This window comes from Saccostrea echinata, unplaced genomic scaffold, assembly GCF_033153115.1.
Source record: "Saccostrea echinata isolate AGI-Se365-2 ecotype Australia unplaced genomic scaffold, CSIRO_AGI_Sech_v1 ptg000022l, whole genome shotgun sequence".
In the NCBI taxonomy this organism is placed as follows: Eukaryota; Metazoa; Mollusca; class Bivalvia; order Ostreida; family Ostreidae; genus Saccostrea; species Saccostrea echinata.
In genome coordinates, this window is record NW_026889771.1 from 2591941 (window position 1) to 2610579 (window position 18639).

General features: G+C 32.0%; 1 protein-coding gene and 1 long non-coding RNA gene across 2 annotated transcripts in view; one reads left to right on the forward strand and one right to left on the reverse strand.

Annotated features, from left to right (window-relative positions):
* Window positions 1-372: 372 nt before the first annotated feature.
* The window catches only part of LOC133190631 (receptor-type tyrosine-protein phosphatase kappa-like), a gene marked incomplete at its 5' end in the record, with an annotated part of 40832 nt that continues 22565 nt past the window's right edge, over window positions 373-18639 (reverse strand). Inside the window, 18 exons of the mRNA XM_061326322.1 lie at window positions 373-652; window positions 915-1050; window positions 1332-1480; window positions 1709-1846; window positions 2290-2436; window positions 3000-3070; window positions 3454-3553; window positions 3647-3796; window positions 3980-4115; window positions 4451-4599; window positions 4697-4816; window positions 6164-6261; window positions 6506-6542; window positions 6680-6756; window positions 6977-7064; window positions 8444-8640; window positions 10499-10644; window positions 11015-11114. Of these exons, the coding sequence (XP_061182306.1) occupies window positions 578-652; window positions 915-1050; window positions 1332-1480; window positions 1709-1846; window positions 2290-2436; window positions 3000-3070; window positions 3454-3553; window positions 3647-3796; window positions 3980-4115; window positions 4451-4599; window positions 4697-4816; window positions 6164-6261; window positions 6506-6542; window positions 6680-6756; window positions 6977-7064; window positions 8444-8640; window positions 10499-10644; window positions 11015-11114 (2114 nt within the window). The remainder of the gene's footprint in view (window positions 653-914; window positions 1051-1331; window positions 1481-1708; window positions 1847-2289; window positions 2437-2999; window positions 3071-3453; window positions 3554-3646; window positions 3797-3979; window positions 4116-4450; window positions 4600-4696; window positions 4817-6163; window positions 6262-6505; window positions 6543-6679; window positions 6757-6976; window positions 7065-8443; window positions 8641-10498; window positions 10645-11014; window positions 11115-18639) is intronic.
* On the forward strand, window positions 13331-16572 carry LOC133190224 (uncharacterized). The gene is made up of 3 exons (XR_009721579.1): window positions 13331-13392; window positions 15586-15679; window positions 15927-16572. It is a non-coding gene; the product is annotated as an uncharacterized LOC133190224 (long non-coding RNA).

Consider the following 18639-nt stretch of genomic DNA (forward strand, 5'->3'; position numbering starts at 1 on the left):
CCTAAAAGACTGGAAATCACCAAAATATCCTGCAAATCATTGCATAACTATGGTCAATTGTGCATGATTTAATTTTGCAAACTCTTATACTCTTGTGCATCCCTGAAAATTTGTATCTCGAAAATAGAAATAAAAGACTATTGCTTTTCATTAATAAACAAATTTCGCTACAGTGTTTCTGTTAATATAATTCAAAGTATTTCTGGAAGAAAGAAAATGTCTTTCAAAAATGGGAAAAATAGTTATAAATAAATTTTATAATAATAATAATAATAATAATAAATAAATAAATAAATAAATAAATAAATAAATAAATAGATAGATAGATAGATAGATAAATAAATAAATAAATAAATAAAAAGAACACTGGACTTAAAGTTGTTTAGACATAATACATTGCTAAGTTATTGACTACATTCAAAGAGATATAACTTCTAATATACATTAAATAGATACAAAATCTTAATTACAAGCTAGATAATAAAAATGGAATTTAATACAGATAACCTAAATTTTAACAAAGCAGCACTTTAACAATGTGATATTTTACTTCTTAGAAAAGATAAGGAAAGTTGTCTCATTGGAAATTGGAATAGGCGTCATATTGCTTCATGAATTCCATAACAACATCATAGCAAAACTTGAACTGCTCCTGAAAATACAAAAATAATTTTTGGGTAACAAACAGAACGTCTTGGCCTTGGATTACCAAAGTAGTTTTTATATAAATAATTTCAAAAGCTCAATAGTTAGGAAATAAACATATCACATATTCATTAAAATATTCTATGTAATTTATCAGTATCTGATGTAACATCCGCTATTAAAAGAAGTAAACGAAATATCTCAAACATCTCAGTCTAAATGATATATTTTCAATCTCATAAAGCGACGAACTATTATTCATACATTACCACATTTGAAATTATGCTGGGTCTCACGCTTCGCATGTGCTGAATAACTTGATGGATGGCTACATCTTGTTCTATTTTCATTCTTTCCAACACGACTTGCAAGACACAAAACAAGCCGCTTTTCTCAGCCCCATTTCTATAGAATAAACCATTTAATCACTAGCTACTACTTGCTTTGAAAATACCGAATATTTGACAAAATTAACCGCACTCTTTTCCAAGTTTAAGAGGACTTCTCAGATTTTCAAATACATATGTTAAATGTATTTGCAATTCTTTTCAATATCTCATGTGAAATTTTATTATTCAGCCTCTAAGAAAGATATTTCTTCATATTAAATCTGTAAAATGCTTAAGGCTTATGTCAGATATAAAATACTGTAGGATTTTTTGTCCAAAAACGTCTTTTTATCTTACCTGCACTGAACAATGATAGGGCCTGTGTTGTTCTTATTATGATGCATTTCTACGTCATTTATTAACTTCAAAATTGGTGAGATTGACGAAGGAATTGTCTCGGAATCTCTCCAGAAATTGCATTTGAATATTTTGATCTGCCTTTCTTCCTGATAAAAAATGGTTGATGTATAGTAAGCTTGCTGAGAAAAATAAAATGTGCGTTTTTAACGTTTACAATGACAATTACCTTTAGCAGAAATCTATTTTATTAATGGATGATTTTTAAATAGTTGATCCAAGTTTTTTTCTCTAATTAAATTAACTGTGATTGAAGACAAAAAGGAATTTTTATAATTGAAAAATAATGTACATGTAAAAACTGTAAAGTATTTTACCCCTTTCTCTAAACTGCAGACAAGCTTAATAACACTGTAATTCTCATCTCCATCTGTTGAACTTGAGATTTCCTTGGTTACGGTAACAGGTCCATACTGAATACTATCAGTGCCTTCTGGCCAATATTTTCCAATGTTCTACAATATGCCATTAAATTGACTGCTATATGAATATGAGAAACTGCAAAATGTTAAATGAGAAAAATCGAAAGCTGTTATTAGGATCTAAAATACGTATTATTTAATAATGTGTTTATGTTGACATCTAAATGATTTTTAGTAAAACATCGATTTGAAACTTTAAAACAAATATAGGTGTACTTTCTGTATTAATATATTCTTACTGTTTACTTGAAATAAAATTTTGGAAACCTGGGTGTATAACATAGACTATTAATAAAACTTTGATCGCACAGGATAGACTTTATGTGTGTTCAACTTTAAGACAAATGGAGGATATTGCAGCTTTTGAAATTCAATGCCTTATCTTAAATTAATGTCATTTTGAAAATTTTATTTTTAATACGTTTCATTACTAGAAAATGTAATTTTAAAAAAGCAAACTACTGTAAATAGAAAACCTGTTTCAAATCGGACGAATTTTCTTCTACTTCACTGAGGAGGACGATGGTAGAAACACGATATTGGTAAACCAGCCTCCAAAAGTCAACAACAGTTTCTCTGAGAGGCATCTGTGTGACTATAAATGATTGCCTGTTTTTGTAGGCCTGAAATATATATTCAAAATATTCGTAGATTACACTCTAGTACTATATTAATTTTAGAAAGGTCTACGTCACATACAGACTATGTATATACAAAATGTGCTTAATTTCTATTCTCTGCAATACATTTGACATGATATTTGACATGACATTTGACATGTTAAATGATACAATACTTAAATCAGGATTTGCTCTCGAACAAACAAAACATTTAAGTCTTTTTACTGACTACAAACAAATCAATGCTTAAATTTTCACTTCATATTTGTAGTCGTCTGTCTTTCAAGCGTCTTTTCAAATAGATAAATAAAGCTCACTATCATGTGATTAAATAATTCTGTGAGAAAAATGATTAGGTTAAATTATAAAACAAATCGTAAGTAAACAGGTACATTGTTTCAAAATAATAATAAAATATTTGCGTATCCAATATTTTTTCAAGCGTAAAGAGGTACTTGCTCTGAGTGTCCTGTTTCTTATTGATGTTTAATTTCGTTTATAATTCGGCAAAGTACACTAACATTTTGTACAGAAATGTATTTGAGAGAAGAAAATGCATGCATTACCGGCAGGAAAACGGCGTTGATGTAGATCGTCTTGTATTTTTCATCCCAAATCTTCGGCATTGCGGTGTGTACTGAAACAGTATTCATTACATAAAGTATATTCCGAGACTTGTTACCATAAACGTAGATTAGACACCAATTAATGAACAATGCAAATACTAGATGTAGTGTTCGACAGATGCAAAACTTTTTTAATGTTATATATTACAGCTGTTCCTGAGAAGACACTTAATATTTTCTTATATATTAGGAGAAAAAAAAAATGACGACAACCTAGGCCTTATTTCTGTAAGTTGTTAAAGCAGCTATTGCATGATCTATATCCATACTTCTCTTGGTCAAGACTGCCATATCACAAAAATGAAATTAAAAAAGTACGTAGAGACTGACTCTAGACAATCTCTTTTCAAAGAAGCTTACTTGAACTTATGATAAAAACTTTATTTAAAAATACTTGGTAAAATATTGCTGTATCTGTTTTTTCTTCTGTTTTCTTGTTTTTTAGCGAAGTCGTAGGCGGCTTGAGGGATTTCAGCACAGCCAGTACAAAGGTTCTACAAAATTTAATTAAGTAACACATATTGATACCTATGAATTTCATCTATGAAGTAAAGAAGTTTTCTTAAATAAAAATATTAATGTTTTACCTCAAAATATTTGTCAAGATTTCTTTTGCCACTCTCTGGGTCTACTTTCATCAGATCTGCATAAATCTGAGTAAATTCGGTTGTGGAAGGATCAGAGGATGTACACATTAATGCTTCCACTAAGGCATCGTGAAGAAATATATACTGCTCCTTTTTACAGAAAAATAAAAAAAAATAAACTTTTGAATCAATTCAAAGGAAATTGTGAAAGAAATAAATTAGTTCTCAACAAATGTCTAACTAAGATACAAGGATTTATCACTACGAGTATAAAGAGCGAAACAAAGTAGAAAGAAATGAGAAAATATTTTCAAACTATTCCAACATACGTACCAAAGTTTGGACCATGTTTACCCGTTGTCGTCTTAATGTTTCCACACACCTAAACACATCTATAAAGCCAGATTCTTTGGCCTCCTGAATCAGGAAGTCTAACGCAATAAAAGTGCCTGTTCTACCAATCCCAGCACTAAATGGCCAACAAAGATGTTAAAGTTGGGTAACTCAAGTGTAAAATACGCTTGTAAAGCAAAATTCTTTCTTTAAAAAATCTTTAAACAATGAAAAGATGAAATATGAAGATAACGAACAGTAATTAAGCTCAAGAGTCCATTGGAACAATATGGATTGGGAGCAGGGCAAACAAGGACCTCTATAAACATTAGAGGTGTGATCAGGTACCATGGAGGCGTATGCATTCCTCGTCGACAGGTCACATCCGCCGCACATTTCTTGTCATTATCGGGTAAACGGAAAAAATCGTAGACATTTCAGTATGAAATTAATGGGCTAATAAAGACAAACCTGCAATGTACAACCAAAGGTCCCTTGCCCTGGGCTGTGGTGTTTCTCACTTTTGAGTGAAAATGAACTAGAGAAGAGGCATAAATTGGTACTCCTTTATCTGGCCATGCCGTAAAGTGAAAATGTCGAATGATTCTCTGTTCATTTTCCTGGTAAAACACAGGTAAAATCAGTTCAATCTATCATCACTGTAAATACAATATTGTGCCAAGAAATCAACTAAAGAGGGATTGAAATACAAAATACCTTTTTAATGCAAAATGTTCGAATTGTGAAGTCTGAAAACTCTTCCATATCTACAAATTCTACGATAAGATGTCCTTTCTTCATTAAGTCTTTCTCAGGCCAGTACTGGATGCATTTTACCTAAAATACGTGTGCAAAATGAAATTATTCAACAATCAGAAGCTTCGGATATGACTGTAGTTCTACGATTTCAGTTCTAGAAGTTATACACAACTGCATTTGACTTTTGTGGCCCCTCCATCATGTAAAGGATACACTCTATACTTAAGTACAAGTATCTTCTCAATTCATGATTTTTTTCTAGATCCCTTTTTAACTTTATATGACTTTTTTCTGACAAATAGTCTTAAATCCGCGCTTAGAATTACCTCAATGGGAAAAAAATTACTATGGCTCAATTCAAGCAGAAGTATATTTTCCAGATCAATCAATGTATCGTAATTTTAATCAATGCTGATTAAATCTAAACCAATAGTCCCTGGTGTGACTGAAGCTTTACTGATTTGTACTAATAACAAAGACAAAAGTAGCACTTGAACTTGAAACTTTGCAACAGCAATAGCCAATAAATAGAATGATGATCCTTTGTTTAATATCTTTTTTTTTGGCAAGATTCATTGCAATCAGACTAAAACTGTAGAAGTAGCCTTTTAAAAGAATTGTACAGACATTTCTATTTTTATATCCATGGCAACACCATTCATTAAAATCAAAACAGATAAAGATAGAGAGAATTATATCAACCTCAGTGTAGTCTACTTGCGTGCCAAGTTAAATTGAAATCAGACTAAAACTGTAGGATGAAAAGTGTTTTGAATGTATTTCACAGAATTTTCCCTTTTCTTTAGAAAGCATGGCAACACCGTTTACCAAAATCAAAAAGCGACACACAGAATTGTGTATCTTATTGTAGTCTACTTGGGTTCCAAATTTTATATTATCTATGTACTGTAGTGTAGTCTACTTCTGGGCCAAATTGTATTGATATCAGACCAAAAATGTAGGAGGAGTAGCGTTTTGAAAGTCTTTCACAGAATTTTTTATTTTTAGTAACCATGGCAACACCATTGATCGACATAAGAAATACACAAAATAATGTATCCTATAGCTAGTATAGTCAACTTGTGTGCCAAATTATATTGAATCAGAACAAAACTGTAGAAGGATTTTGAAAAATTCACTCACAGACGGACAGGCAGACACCTTACCTTCACATAAGCTCTCCTGGTCTTTGCATTTTTCATAAGAAAATCATAGTTTTTCCCCAAGTTAACTTTCAAGGAAACTAGTTTATCAAAACAAAGAAAACAATAACCATGGAAACTTGTAAGTACACACACACACACACACACACACCCTCTCACACACAACGAATATCCCACAAAAATAGCTATGCATAAGCAGCAATTACACGAAAACTTTTTTTTTCAAATATCCCGTACATTTTCCCCCATATCTTATTATTACCTTGTTATTCTCCGTTAAGTTTGTTAGCATCACAATTTTCTCACAATTTTCATTCCAAATCATTGACCAAAAGTCATCAATGGTATCCACCAAAGGTCCTTGGGTAGAAAAATAATGTAGGAAATTGAATTCAATTATATATATTTTGGTATTAAAATTAGAATTCCATAAAGTAATATATTATTTTTACACATTGAAAAAGTTGCATTAAAAACAAATTATACATATTGCTCGATTTGTTTTTTTTAATACAGTGTATATTTTCTTATTAAAGCTATATGGATTTAAATCTAATGCATTATAGCATTATTTAATTAATCATTAATTAATTGCAATGTATACCTTGTGCAGCAATATATGCCTTTACTTTTCCATATCCCTATAATGAATGTTCAAATTTCATTATTAATTACAACAAATAACTTCGAAGAAGTTTCGCCAAAGAATTACACACAAGTAAGTTTTTAGACAATACTTTGATATCATTTTGAAATATATTTGTAATACTATACATACGTGTATAAAAGATGCATTGATGAAATCTGGTTTTGCATGTTCATTTTCCGTGTTCAGTTTAACACGTGTTTCATCGTCTATAGTATTAAATCAATATAAACAATTGATTAAAAAATGTATATAATTGTACATGTAAGCATTGTCACAAAAATAATTGAAAGCGAGTTAGTTGCAGCAAAAAACGATGCTGAAGTTTGTTTACTGAAATGTTTTTATGAACATTTGTAAAAGACATATGTCATGAAATGAAGTATCAACGTATATATAATAAAGATACAATTCTGAATGAACTCTTACATGGATAGATATTTTTGTATTTGTTTTTTGACTTATTGCCAGACGCTACAGCAGCCGTAGCCGAAAACTGAAGACCTCTATGAAATTTCTGAAAAGAAAAATACCGATTTTAGGCTTTAAAAAAATAATAGAAGATTTTATAGCTTTTGGAATTTGATAGGGTTAAATAAATTCTCTCTCTCTCTCTCTCTCTCTCTCTCTCATGAAAAGAAAAAAATGACCCAGTTTTGCAAATTTTTTTCCAACATTATCATTGGTCATAACTTTTGAACAATTGGTGCTAGGGCTTTCATACTTCACAGGTATAATTCTTGTGACAAGGCATTCCTTTGGATACCAACAACTTTTACCTTTTGACCTTGACCTTGGAGTTTGATCTTCTTTTGAAAAACTTTAACATTGGCCATAACTTTTGAACGGTTATTGCTAAGGCTTTCATACTTAGCATATGTAATCCTTGTGACAAGAACTTCCTTTGGATACCAACAACTTTGACCCCTTGACCTTGGAGATTGACCTACTTTTGAAAAATTTTAACATGGGCTACAACTTTTGAACGGCTGGTGCTAGGGCTTTCATACTTCACAGATGTAATCCTCGTGACAAGACTTTCCTTTGGATTCTAACAACTAAGACCCTTTGACCTTGACCTTGGAGTTTGACCTACTTTTGAAAAATAAACCTTGGCCATTGGTGCTAGGGCTTTCATACTTCATATATGTAATCCTGGTGACTAGATCTTCCTTTGAATTCCAACAACTTTGACCCTTTGACCTTGGAATTTGACCTACTTTTGAAAAACTTTAACCTTGGTTCTAACTTTTGAATCGCTGATGCTAAGACTTTCATACTTCACATATGTAATCCTTGTGACAAGACCTTCCTTTGGATACCAACAATTGTAATCCATTGACCTTGATCTTGGATTTGACCTACTTTTGAAAAAACTTCAACCTTTATCATAACTTTTGAATGATTGGTGCTTCAGCTTTCATATTTCACCTGTATATTTCTTGTGAGAAGGCACAATTAATTTTGACCATTTGACTTTGACCTTGATGTTTGACTTACTTTTGAAAAACTTTAAACTTTTCCATATCTATTCAATGGTTGCTGCTAGGGCTTTCATATTTCACAGGTATATTCCTCGAGACAAGACCTTACTTTAGGTACCAACATATTTGATTTGCATTTGAGTAAGTTTAACCTTTGCTAAGTTGCCATATGGGAGCATCAGTGTTTCACAGACACATCTTTCAATAATAATAAGAAGCATGATATAAGAAAATTCATTTGAAGATAAATCATCAACCACAGAACTATGTTGTGAACATTGAGCACAGGTAATTCTTGCTTCAATGGAGTAATTATTGCCTTTACTTGATATACCAGTATTCTTCAAAGGAATGAAAGTGATCATTATAGGATTAGATGGCTTATCATTATACATGTACATGTATACGTAACCTTAAACTGATCGCTGAAAAAATTGATTTCTCTTTTCTTGTTCTCCACATAGTCCTTGAACAGGAATAATTTGATCGCAGTTTCCGATGGATTTGACGCTGGTGAAAAATCATAGTAAACGTTCTGATCTGGCATATTCCAGTTATCCTCATTTATGGCGTTCACGTTACAATAGGTTTGTGATCCATCGTTACTCTCTACAATGAAATTCAAATGATTTCATTTAATATTGCATAAAATATTGATTGAAAAAATCATTAATTAGTTTTAGCTATATAGAAACTGTTTCTTAAAAGGCATTTTTGTGTCGCCTGCAGAGCAGAGCAACACGAAGGGATCACTTTAGCCGGCGTCTGTCTGTCAGTCCGACTGTCAAACCGTATTCCTCGAGGACTATAAGAGGTACGGATTTATTATTTTTCATATATATTGCTTGGCAATATGGATTGTGTAAAATTCAAAGGCTACCACCTCGTGACCCTTGAACTTAACCTTTAATCTTCTTTTTAAAATAGTTCATAGTTCCGATATAGAGCATATTTTGACATTTAAGGGAGCCGACTGGGGTTTTATTGTGTGAAAACTACTATAGAGAAACTCATATGTACCTTACATTGACTTCAGTATACATACCAAGTTTAGTGAAAATCTACCGTCTGGTTATTTTTAGGGACCATTTCAGAATACATGTACATGTACATTTACTATAGGATTATATAGGAAAATATCATTTTTTCGCACTTCTGAGCAGATTATACAAATGCTACTATAGACTTTTTGCTCAAATTATGTTATTTGATGGGTAATACTATATTGTACATTTTGTGCAAGAAACACAAAATTCTACCGTCTGGTTTCCAGAGGGGGCATCTCAAAATGTCAAAATTCATGATATTTTCCTGTTTTTATGGAGTATAACAAAACATGACAGATACCACAGATTGACATAAAAAATGATAAAAATGATTGTTAGATTCTCAATTTCCTATGTTAAAAATTTCAAGAGCATGTATTTTATACTTTTTATTTTATGGCATAATTAATGACCCCGCTTCAAGAACTTCGGTTATTCATAACGTCAAAAACACACTATTACGACGTCTATCTACCAGTCATTTGAAAAATCGTTTAAAAAATCAGTAATTTAAAAACTTAATTAGATATTTTAACCTGAGATTTCCTAAATTTGTTAATTTTTATAAATTATGTAAAAATAGTTGATTTAAAAGGGTAAATACGCTTTATTTTACTATGCTGCGCGAAGTATTGCGCAATGAAAACCCCAGTCGGCCCCCTTAAGAGGTAAGGCTATGCTATTAAGCATGTGCACTGTTTGTCATACGTAAAAAAATAATAGCGTTATGTACAGTCCACTTGACATTTCAACTACTTTGCAAAAAATACTCCAGACGGTTCAATTTAACTTGCGTTTTTTGTATTTTGAGAGGCAGTGTTTTGATATTTAGATTATTATATCACATGTGAATGAGACCATGACACTGTACTTTGAAACTGCATCATGTACAATTACCACACAAGCTAAAAAATTAAATACTATGAAAACACATTAGTATCGGTACTCCAAAACGAATCGTTGTTTAGACGGACAATAGAAGTAAAGACAGACATCTCTTTTGGAGGATTGTTTGAAACATGTGATTAATAATTAATAATTTCAATTTCATTATTCATTTTAGCTTTGAAGGTTGAAAAATCATTTATTTTCGATTATCAAATTATTTCGCAGTTTAACTATCAATGATTTATTTTTTCTTTGCAGGTTGATACAAGAACTATAAAGCTAATATCAAATAAATACGTATCTGACCTTATTTACATCTTTAATGATGCTATAAAGCAGGCGACATCTGCCTTCCATGGAACACTTGTAACACTCTAGTTATTAATCTTCTTGACTGTACTTATCATTTGATTGAGACCTAATACATTAATTCTTTAGAAGCAAAAAGGTCAAGATGCAATGAATGTTTATTTCAAGAAGAATAAATAGTACATAGAATGATGATTTATGTATGTGTATTACAACTGACTTACCTGTTTTAAGTTTTGAGGCTGTAGTTCCTTTTTTCTTTCTCGATGGCTTCTTGACCTCTGCATATTGATTATCTAAGTTGCTTAGCATTTGCTCATTGTCTGGGGGACAGGGTGCAGCAATTGCTTTTACATTTGAAGATTTCCTTCTGTAATTATGATATATACAGTATAAACAACATTACAGAAGTAATAAATTAGTACATATTTTTTAAAAATATTTTTAGACTTAGTGTTAAGAAAGTGTGTTTATTATAATTTATGTGAAATAAATTTTAAGATCAACATTAACATGTAACCTTTACATTGAAAATGCATTAATTCTTCGAAAATTTTCTCCTCTGCTCATGAATATTAAGCTGATGAATTAAGTACATGGTTATGATGAGCAGAATGGGGGTTCTTGGAAAAAGTAGCATTTGTTATCAAGAAAATATTATCTCACGAATTAAAAAGAAAATAGTTAAACAGATGAAATACACTTAAAATGAAACAATAATGTAACCTGAAACAGCATACCTGAGGAGTACCAGTGCAATAATAATAAATACTAATGTACCAATTCCACCGAGTATCCCTCCAGACAATGCTCCGATAATTGATTGAAAATGATCTTTTTCTGCCAAGAGGAAAACAAATTGTAAAACCTTTTAAAAGAAAAGAAACAGTTCCAGCATAGACTCTCATAATTTATCGAGATATATCCACAACGAAATATATTGTCCAAATGAAAACATGTCAGTCTTTCAAGGGGGCTTTTTACTGATATCTAATTCTAGTTTTATCGGGAATCTTCCAGTAAATGCCAGCAAGAAAGAAAAAAAATTAATTTAATTTTTTTATTAGCCTTATGAACAAATAATTTTGTTCTAGAACTTCACAACCACCAGGAAAGGGAAACAACTATGCTCTTATTCACAATACAATTAGTATTAGTATCTGAAATCAGTGTAAGTCAGAGAGGGAAATTTAGAAGATCCTTTCATTTTAAAATTCAGCCCTCTCCCTCTCCCATGGAACTAAATACGTTTTTCTCTCTAGGTGAGTTTAGAACAAATCGGTAATATAATTTCAATAAAGATTCTTACGGCCAGTATTTTACAAATAGTTTTCAGCTTCATTTCTATATAAATAATTTAATTCAAGTTGCAATATGTCTTGAACAACGGGCCCAAGGGCCTTAACAGTCACCTGAGTATAATCCATTGAAGTATGAAATACAACAAACTGATAGATTAAGTTATGTTGCTCAAAAGAAAGAAAAATATAATGATTAGGGATCAACAAAATAATTAGTATAGGACTCCTTAATAAATCTTAAACTACATCTACTTACTTATCTGTACCTGTCCCTATATGTCAATATTATTTTGTAAACTAAAGAAAACAATAATGCTTGAGCACAATTGATAAACCCATCTCATTCCGTCTCAAATTGGCTTTTCTTGGTCTATAAGGCCAAACAAAAAAATATGTGTGATTCCGGTTACACCTCCAAAAAAATTAGGGTAGGTAGGTAGGGATCTTTTTTTTTTCTTTTTTTTTTAACAAAATGATTTTCTTAATTTTTCTAAATAATACCTATCACTGCTTTGCAAATGACATTTAGATGTGATGTGATAATATACTAGTCAATATTGGTAGGGGGACAACTACATGCTAGCTTTCTTTGGATTTAACACTATTATACACTTGCACTATGTTGTGCAAGGAGGCCGTCATTGCTGAAATTAAAACTTAAACCGGAGTCATTGATGGAAATTGGGGAAATTCCGGAAAAAATATGAAAATTGCCAAAAAAAGTTTAGGGACAGGGGTATAAAATAGGGACGGTCGGGTAATCGGAACCATACATATTTTTTTTATTTGGCCTAAAGAAATATACAAAGAGAAGGAACTTTTGTCTCATTTTTATTTATCTACATGTATACTTAACAAGTCTACTTGACCATTAAGAACTATGAAAGAACTTTTTGTATGATATATCATAAAAAATCCTTGTATAAATATCTTATTAAATTTGACCTTATTACATTATTCATAGTGATTAATTATCATATGTGAATAGCAAAGAGGAATAACTTCTCTCAGTAGAATACAAATTAATCTAGCCCTACCCAGCATCAGAATAATTGACCAAGTGGTCAACTTGACCCCTGACTCTGGGGACACAAAGTTCAAAATACTGGAGGATGCATCCTTGCACATCAAAATTATGCAGTAAGTTATCTGCTACATATCCAGGAGCAGAAGAGAAAATTTTTGAAAGAATGTGTGCATTGACACTTATAGAGCTCCCTCCCCTCTCAATACCAGAATCCTTGACCAAGGGGTCACAAAATTCATAATTTTGAGGTACAATTATTATTTATAGAGAGTTTTGATTTATTTTCTTCTACATACTTATAGTCTGTCCCACCAAGCTACTGTCACCACTTTTTGCAACATATCTCAAAATATATAAATACCTTGGCCTTCAACCTAGGTTCGAGAGATAGATCATTTTTTTTCCAAACTTCCTGCATTTATCCGAACCCTCGAGTTCAACCGGTGTATTGACACGGCGGCAAATTCAAAGTCTACGGGGATTTAACATGGTAAACTCGTCCATTAGCGTCAAGATCACGGGGCAGGAAACCAGTTTATCGAGGGAGTAGTCGTTCTTTCCAAATTAAAATTACAAAAAATCCTAAAAATTCAACAAAAGCAATTCAGTGTGTTTTGGTAAAAAATATAAGTATTGTTTTGCATTCAAATATATTTTGACGAGTTTTCTCATAAACTGAGAGAAAATAATCCGAATTCAATGCAGTACAAGTTGTGGATAACGCACTGCTCATGCTCTAGAAACGAGATGTTGACATGATGTGTAAATTACAGCTTCCTCCCATGAAAACGTAAGTTGTTTTTTTTTTTACTTCTGAAAGTACACCCACAAAAGAAGTGTTTTCAAGTGCTAATGATTTGTCAAAATCAAGCATTATTCGGCGAAAGCGCCCAATGCATATCTGCACAGTAGGCCTAGTGGGGGAAAACGAAAACTTTCAGTAGATCTATAATGGTAATGACTTTTTTTTTGTAAGAAGCTTAAGATTTTTAATATTTTATATGATAGGTCTACTTTCTCTTTCAGTCACAGGGAACATATCTAAAACGCAACAGTTGGTCCACAGAATTCATTATAACTGTAAACAATCCTTTCACCTGATGAATAAAATGTCAAATTTCCCCCTTTTAGTTACAGAAAATTCTCAATTAAATATACATTAAGTTGAGGATAAAGTAAGCATGCTGCATTTTATTATAAAATAAATGAACTTAGATTAGCTCTCAGAATGCAAATTATTACGTTAATCCTAAAATTTCCAGAGGAGGGGGCATGCCCCAAATACTCCCATTTTGAAATATTCACACTTCCAGTACTAACTTTGCAGTTACATTTCATCCCTTCATGTGAAAGGCAGTGTGATTTTTTTTTTGATTGTTCCTCAGTCCCCTCTCTTTTTCACTAACAATTTTTTGTTAAGTTGGAATTCATAATATGGTAATGCTGCAAGTTTCCCTGGTATACAACCCTTGAGATTTCTTTTTTTTCTTTCACCAGTATTGTAAAAAGAAATCTTTATTATTTTTTTTTTGGGGGGGGGGGGGGTTGGTATTTCTTTAAAGTTCATAATTTGAAATTCATTGACTTACATCTACCCCATAGTTAACCCATTTTGTTCAAACAATAAAGAAAGAGAGCATACAGGACAATCCCCTGCTGTGAGATATATTACAATTTTCAAAGTTCAAGGAAGAGTTACATTTCTAAAAAAAAAAGTTGTTAGTAATGTCAATGGGAAACTTAAATTTTCACTACCTCAGGATGCTTCCATATCAATATTACTAATCATGGCTTTGCTGTTCTTTAACAGAAGAATTTTAAAGATCCCCCCCCCCCCCCCATGTATTCCTATGTAAAATGCTCATCGCTCATTGTGGCGGCTGGCCCCACCCTACCCATCCTAAAATTGAACAAATTTGAATCTACACTACCTGAGGATGCTTCTATAATAATATGACTAATCTTGGCTTTGCTGTTCTTGAACAGAAGATTTTTTTTCAAGATGATTCCTATATATTCTTATGCGAAATTTTGACCCTCTGTTGTGTCCCCACCCCCTAATTTGAACAAACTTGAATCTACACTACCTGAGGATAACTTGATTCTACATTACCCAAGGTTGCTTCTGAATTAATATGACTAATAGTGGCAAAGCTGTTCTCGAGAAGAAGATTTTTAAAGACATTTCCCATATATTCCTACATAAAACTTCACCCCCCTCTTGTGCCCCCCCCCCCTCCGGGGTTATGATATGAATAAACTTGATTGTACATGTAATGTAATTTGTAATGAAGCTTTTACATAATTTTCATCTTTTCTTGCCTAGCTAGTGGTTCTTGAGAAGATTTTTAAAGATGCCACTAAATTTTCATGAACTCTTCATTATCTCTCCTTGAAAGAAGGCATGGCACTTCCTGTGAACAAACTTAAATCCCCTTCACCCAAGGATGCTTTGTCACATTTGCAAGTTTGTTTTAAATTGGCCCAGCGGTTCTTGAGAAGAAGTCGAAAAAGTTTATAGATGGCAGACGCCGGACACCCTTTGATCAGAAAAGCTCACTTGAGCCTTCGGCTCTTTTTTTTTTCTTTCCACATACCTTCGTAATTGAAAATAAAAAATACTAATCAATAAGTTATTCAATTAAATAAAAGAAGCAAATGTGTAAAAGATGATATTGACAATACAATTTTTGTGAAATATAACATCATGAACTTAAGAATTAAGAAATGTCTTTTCTCAGAGTGGGGGATTATCTTCACCTTGTAATGCCTCAATTCTTTATGTCCAAAAGAAAAATTTAGCAAAACATTCATTTGTAAAATTAAAGTTATGTACAGTATTCTAGCATACATGTACTAAATAAAAGGCCAGAAAACTGAGATCATGCATATTGTATACAGTGCATGAGCACATTGTAATAAAGAAGTAAAGTATACTTGATTATGCCTTTATATTTATTTACATAATTTTTTTGTTTTGAAGGTTAAAAAAATTGGAGTACATTGTTATGATGACCAGACTCGAAGGCATTCATGTAATTGGGTGAATCAAAGAGTCTCAGGAATCTTCTGGACTAGTAAGTTATACATGCACATGTATATATAAAATATTAAAATGTCTTTACTCTGTCTGAATTGCATACTTCAGGCTGGAATCTGAAAATAAAAATTGTAGTTTCCATATGTATATAATTCATACTACATGTATCTTGGTACATGTAGAATTGAAATTCATTCTCTAATTTCACTTCAATTACTTAACCATAAATTTTCATTCTCAAGAATTTTAATAACATTTAAGATGTGTTTTATTATCTATTTCAGACCAAAAGTGATGGCTGAAACAAATATTAACTGGTAGTCTACTTAGTGATCTGGACACTGGATAAGGCAGAAACCATTTTCAACAGAACTGTTAAGAGTGTAAATAAAAAAAAAACAAGATACCCACTCTCCAACTCATTCATAGCTTCATTCTTGGCTTCATTGTGTTGAATATGAGTCAAGACTTTTCTATTGTACCAAGGCTGAAGGGACTTTCAAACCATAAACAACACCACCACAGAGCAGTTGACTTTCATTTCTTCTTCTGAATTTGTATGTTATACCCTTAATTATTACAGTGTGAATTTACTTTGCACAGAAGAAGATGTAAATTAGCATAACTTCAACAAGTATTTACTTTGTCGGTTTCAGACACATAACTCAATTATTTGGTATTTTAAAAAAAAATAATTGGCAGCATTTACTGTGGAATCATCATTGTTCTTGGGGGAGGATAGGTGGGTCAAACATATCCACTAATTTATATTCCCACAAATACTTATTTTTTCAACTTGTCAATTCATTGAATCTTTAACATGTTTAACTATGTATTTTAAAGTTAACCTTATGAATTATGTCAGACTCTGCACAAACCAGTTGAATTAATGCCTGCCCACTAACAGCTGATTAATGCCCCCCCCCCCCCCCCAATAAAATGATTCCACAAATTTTCAATTTTCAAAAAATATAGAAGGCCATATACATGTATCTGCAGGTACCTTGGGTGGTTTAATCATCTTTGCTTGTGCTGGTCTGTCTGATGTCTTCATCAGCTAGCTATTCTGTATTCTACAATTAAATTCTTGTTTCCAAATAAAACAGCTGTAAAATGCTTTGTATTATTTATGCTTATTTAATTTTGTCTATAGTTTTTAATTATTTTTTTTCTTGATGTTTGGAAAAAATGATATGAGAGGGATTCGACAAGAATTTATATTTCCTGCAAATATACATTTTTTTTTTTTTAAAAAGTGTGTGTTATATATCAGGGACCTATATACTCTAATAGTTAGTAGAGATCCCTGGTTATATTTTTAAAGTTCATATTCATGCAAAATCTACAGACATAATAAAAAAAAATAAAATGTATTCCATGAGTACATGTTTGAGTGTGTCCTTGATCTTTGGTATTCTGGCGTTTATTAATGGAAAGACTTGATATAAAATGTTTAAAATCTCAGGGCCCGGATTTACCTAATGCCGATACAGGAAGTTTTCGAAGGGCAAGGTCAAAATCCACTGGTGGAAAAAATGATATGAGAGGGATTCGACAAGAATTTATATTTCCTGCAAATATACATTTTTTTTTTAAAAAAGTGTGTGTTATATATCAGGGACCTATATACTCTAATAGTTAGTAGAGATCCCTGGTTATATTTTTAAAGTTCATATTCATGCAAAATCTACAGACATAATAAAAAAAAATAAAATGTATTCCATGAGTACATGTTTGAGTGTGTCCTTGATCTTTGGTATTCTGGCGTTTATTAATGGAAAGACTTGATATAAAATGTTTAAAATCTCAGGGCCCGGATTTACCTAATGCCGATACAGGAAGTTTTCGAAGGGCAAGGTCAAAATCCACTGGTGACGTAGTTTGATGCAGACTACAAGTCTTGTTTTGCACAAAGATTCAAAAAGTATTAACAAAGGTGGATATATGGTGTGATAAGTGTTATAAGTATATAAATCCAGGAAGTGCATTTTCGGGACATGTATAGAAGTGACAAGATGTTTAATCGTGTTTACATTGAACTATATATATATTGTGTTTGGGATTTACTCAGTGCAAGGTAAAGTTGTAGATTTTGTTTACATTTACACTCTATAGAACGTATTCGCTTACATGTTTTGGCAAAGCAGTCATGGCACTCTTGCTTGGTTGGAATTTTGCAGCCTCGAATGTTTTTAAAATTCAAACTTACGATTCCTTGAGTATATGAATTCAAATGGGTCGCAGTGTTTAGCTCTTTTAAACTTCTTCTGTCAATTGATATGCAATGTATGCTTAAAACTCCGTATTTTATCACTAATTTTAAAATACACATGTGTATTAGCCTAGGTGCTTGGTAACTCTCGGGCGGTATGCTTTTCCGGACGTCCGTAAGTACAGAGAATTTCCGAAAGTGTGTTACGTCATTACGTCAATGACGGTAAAGTACGGAAATCCACGAATAATGATGGATCCCCTTCCGAAGTGACGGCCATTTTGGCAATGTTAAATCCCCGTAGACTTTGAATTTGCCGCCGTGTCAATACACCGGTTGAACTCGAGGGTTCGGATAAATGGAGGAAAATTGGAAAAAAAATGATTTATCGATCGGACCTAGGTTGAAGGCCAAGGTATTCATATATTTTGAGATATGTTGCAAAAAGTGGTGACAGTAGCTTGGTGGGACAGACTATAGTACCCATGACATGTTATATTCAGTACCCATTATGACGTCATATTATGACGTAATTGATCTTTCTTACTGGTGGTAATATAACACATCAATAAAACAGCTTCGGTCCAAGGGATTATCCTATTTAATTTTACATAAAAATTGTAAAATGTTAAGAATAATATTCTATAGACTTAAAAACTGCTGGACAAATCCTAGGCATTTTCTCATTTGATCAGGATCTGAGGAAATTTATACCGGACTGTACATTTTTACCCTGTTTCAACTTAAAACTTTACAAATGATATTTAAACAAATGAGCTGTTGAT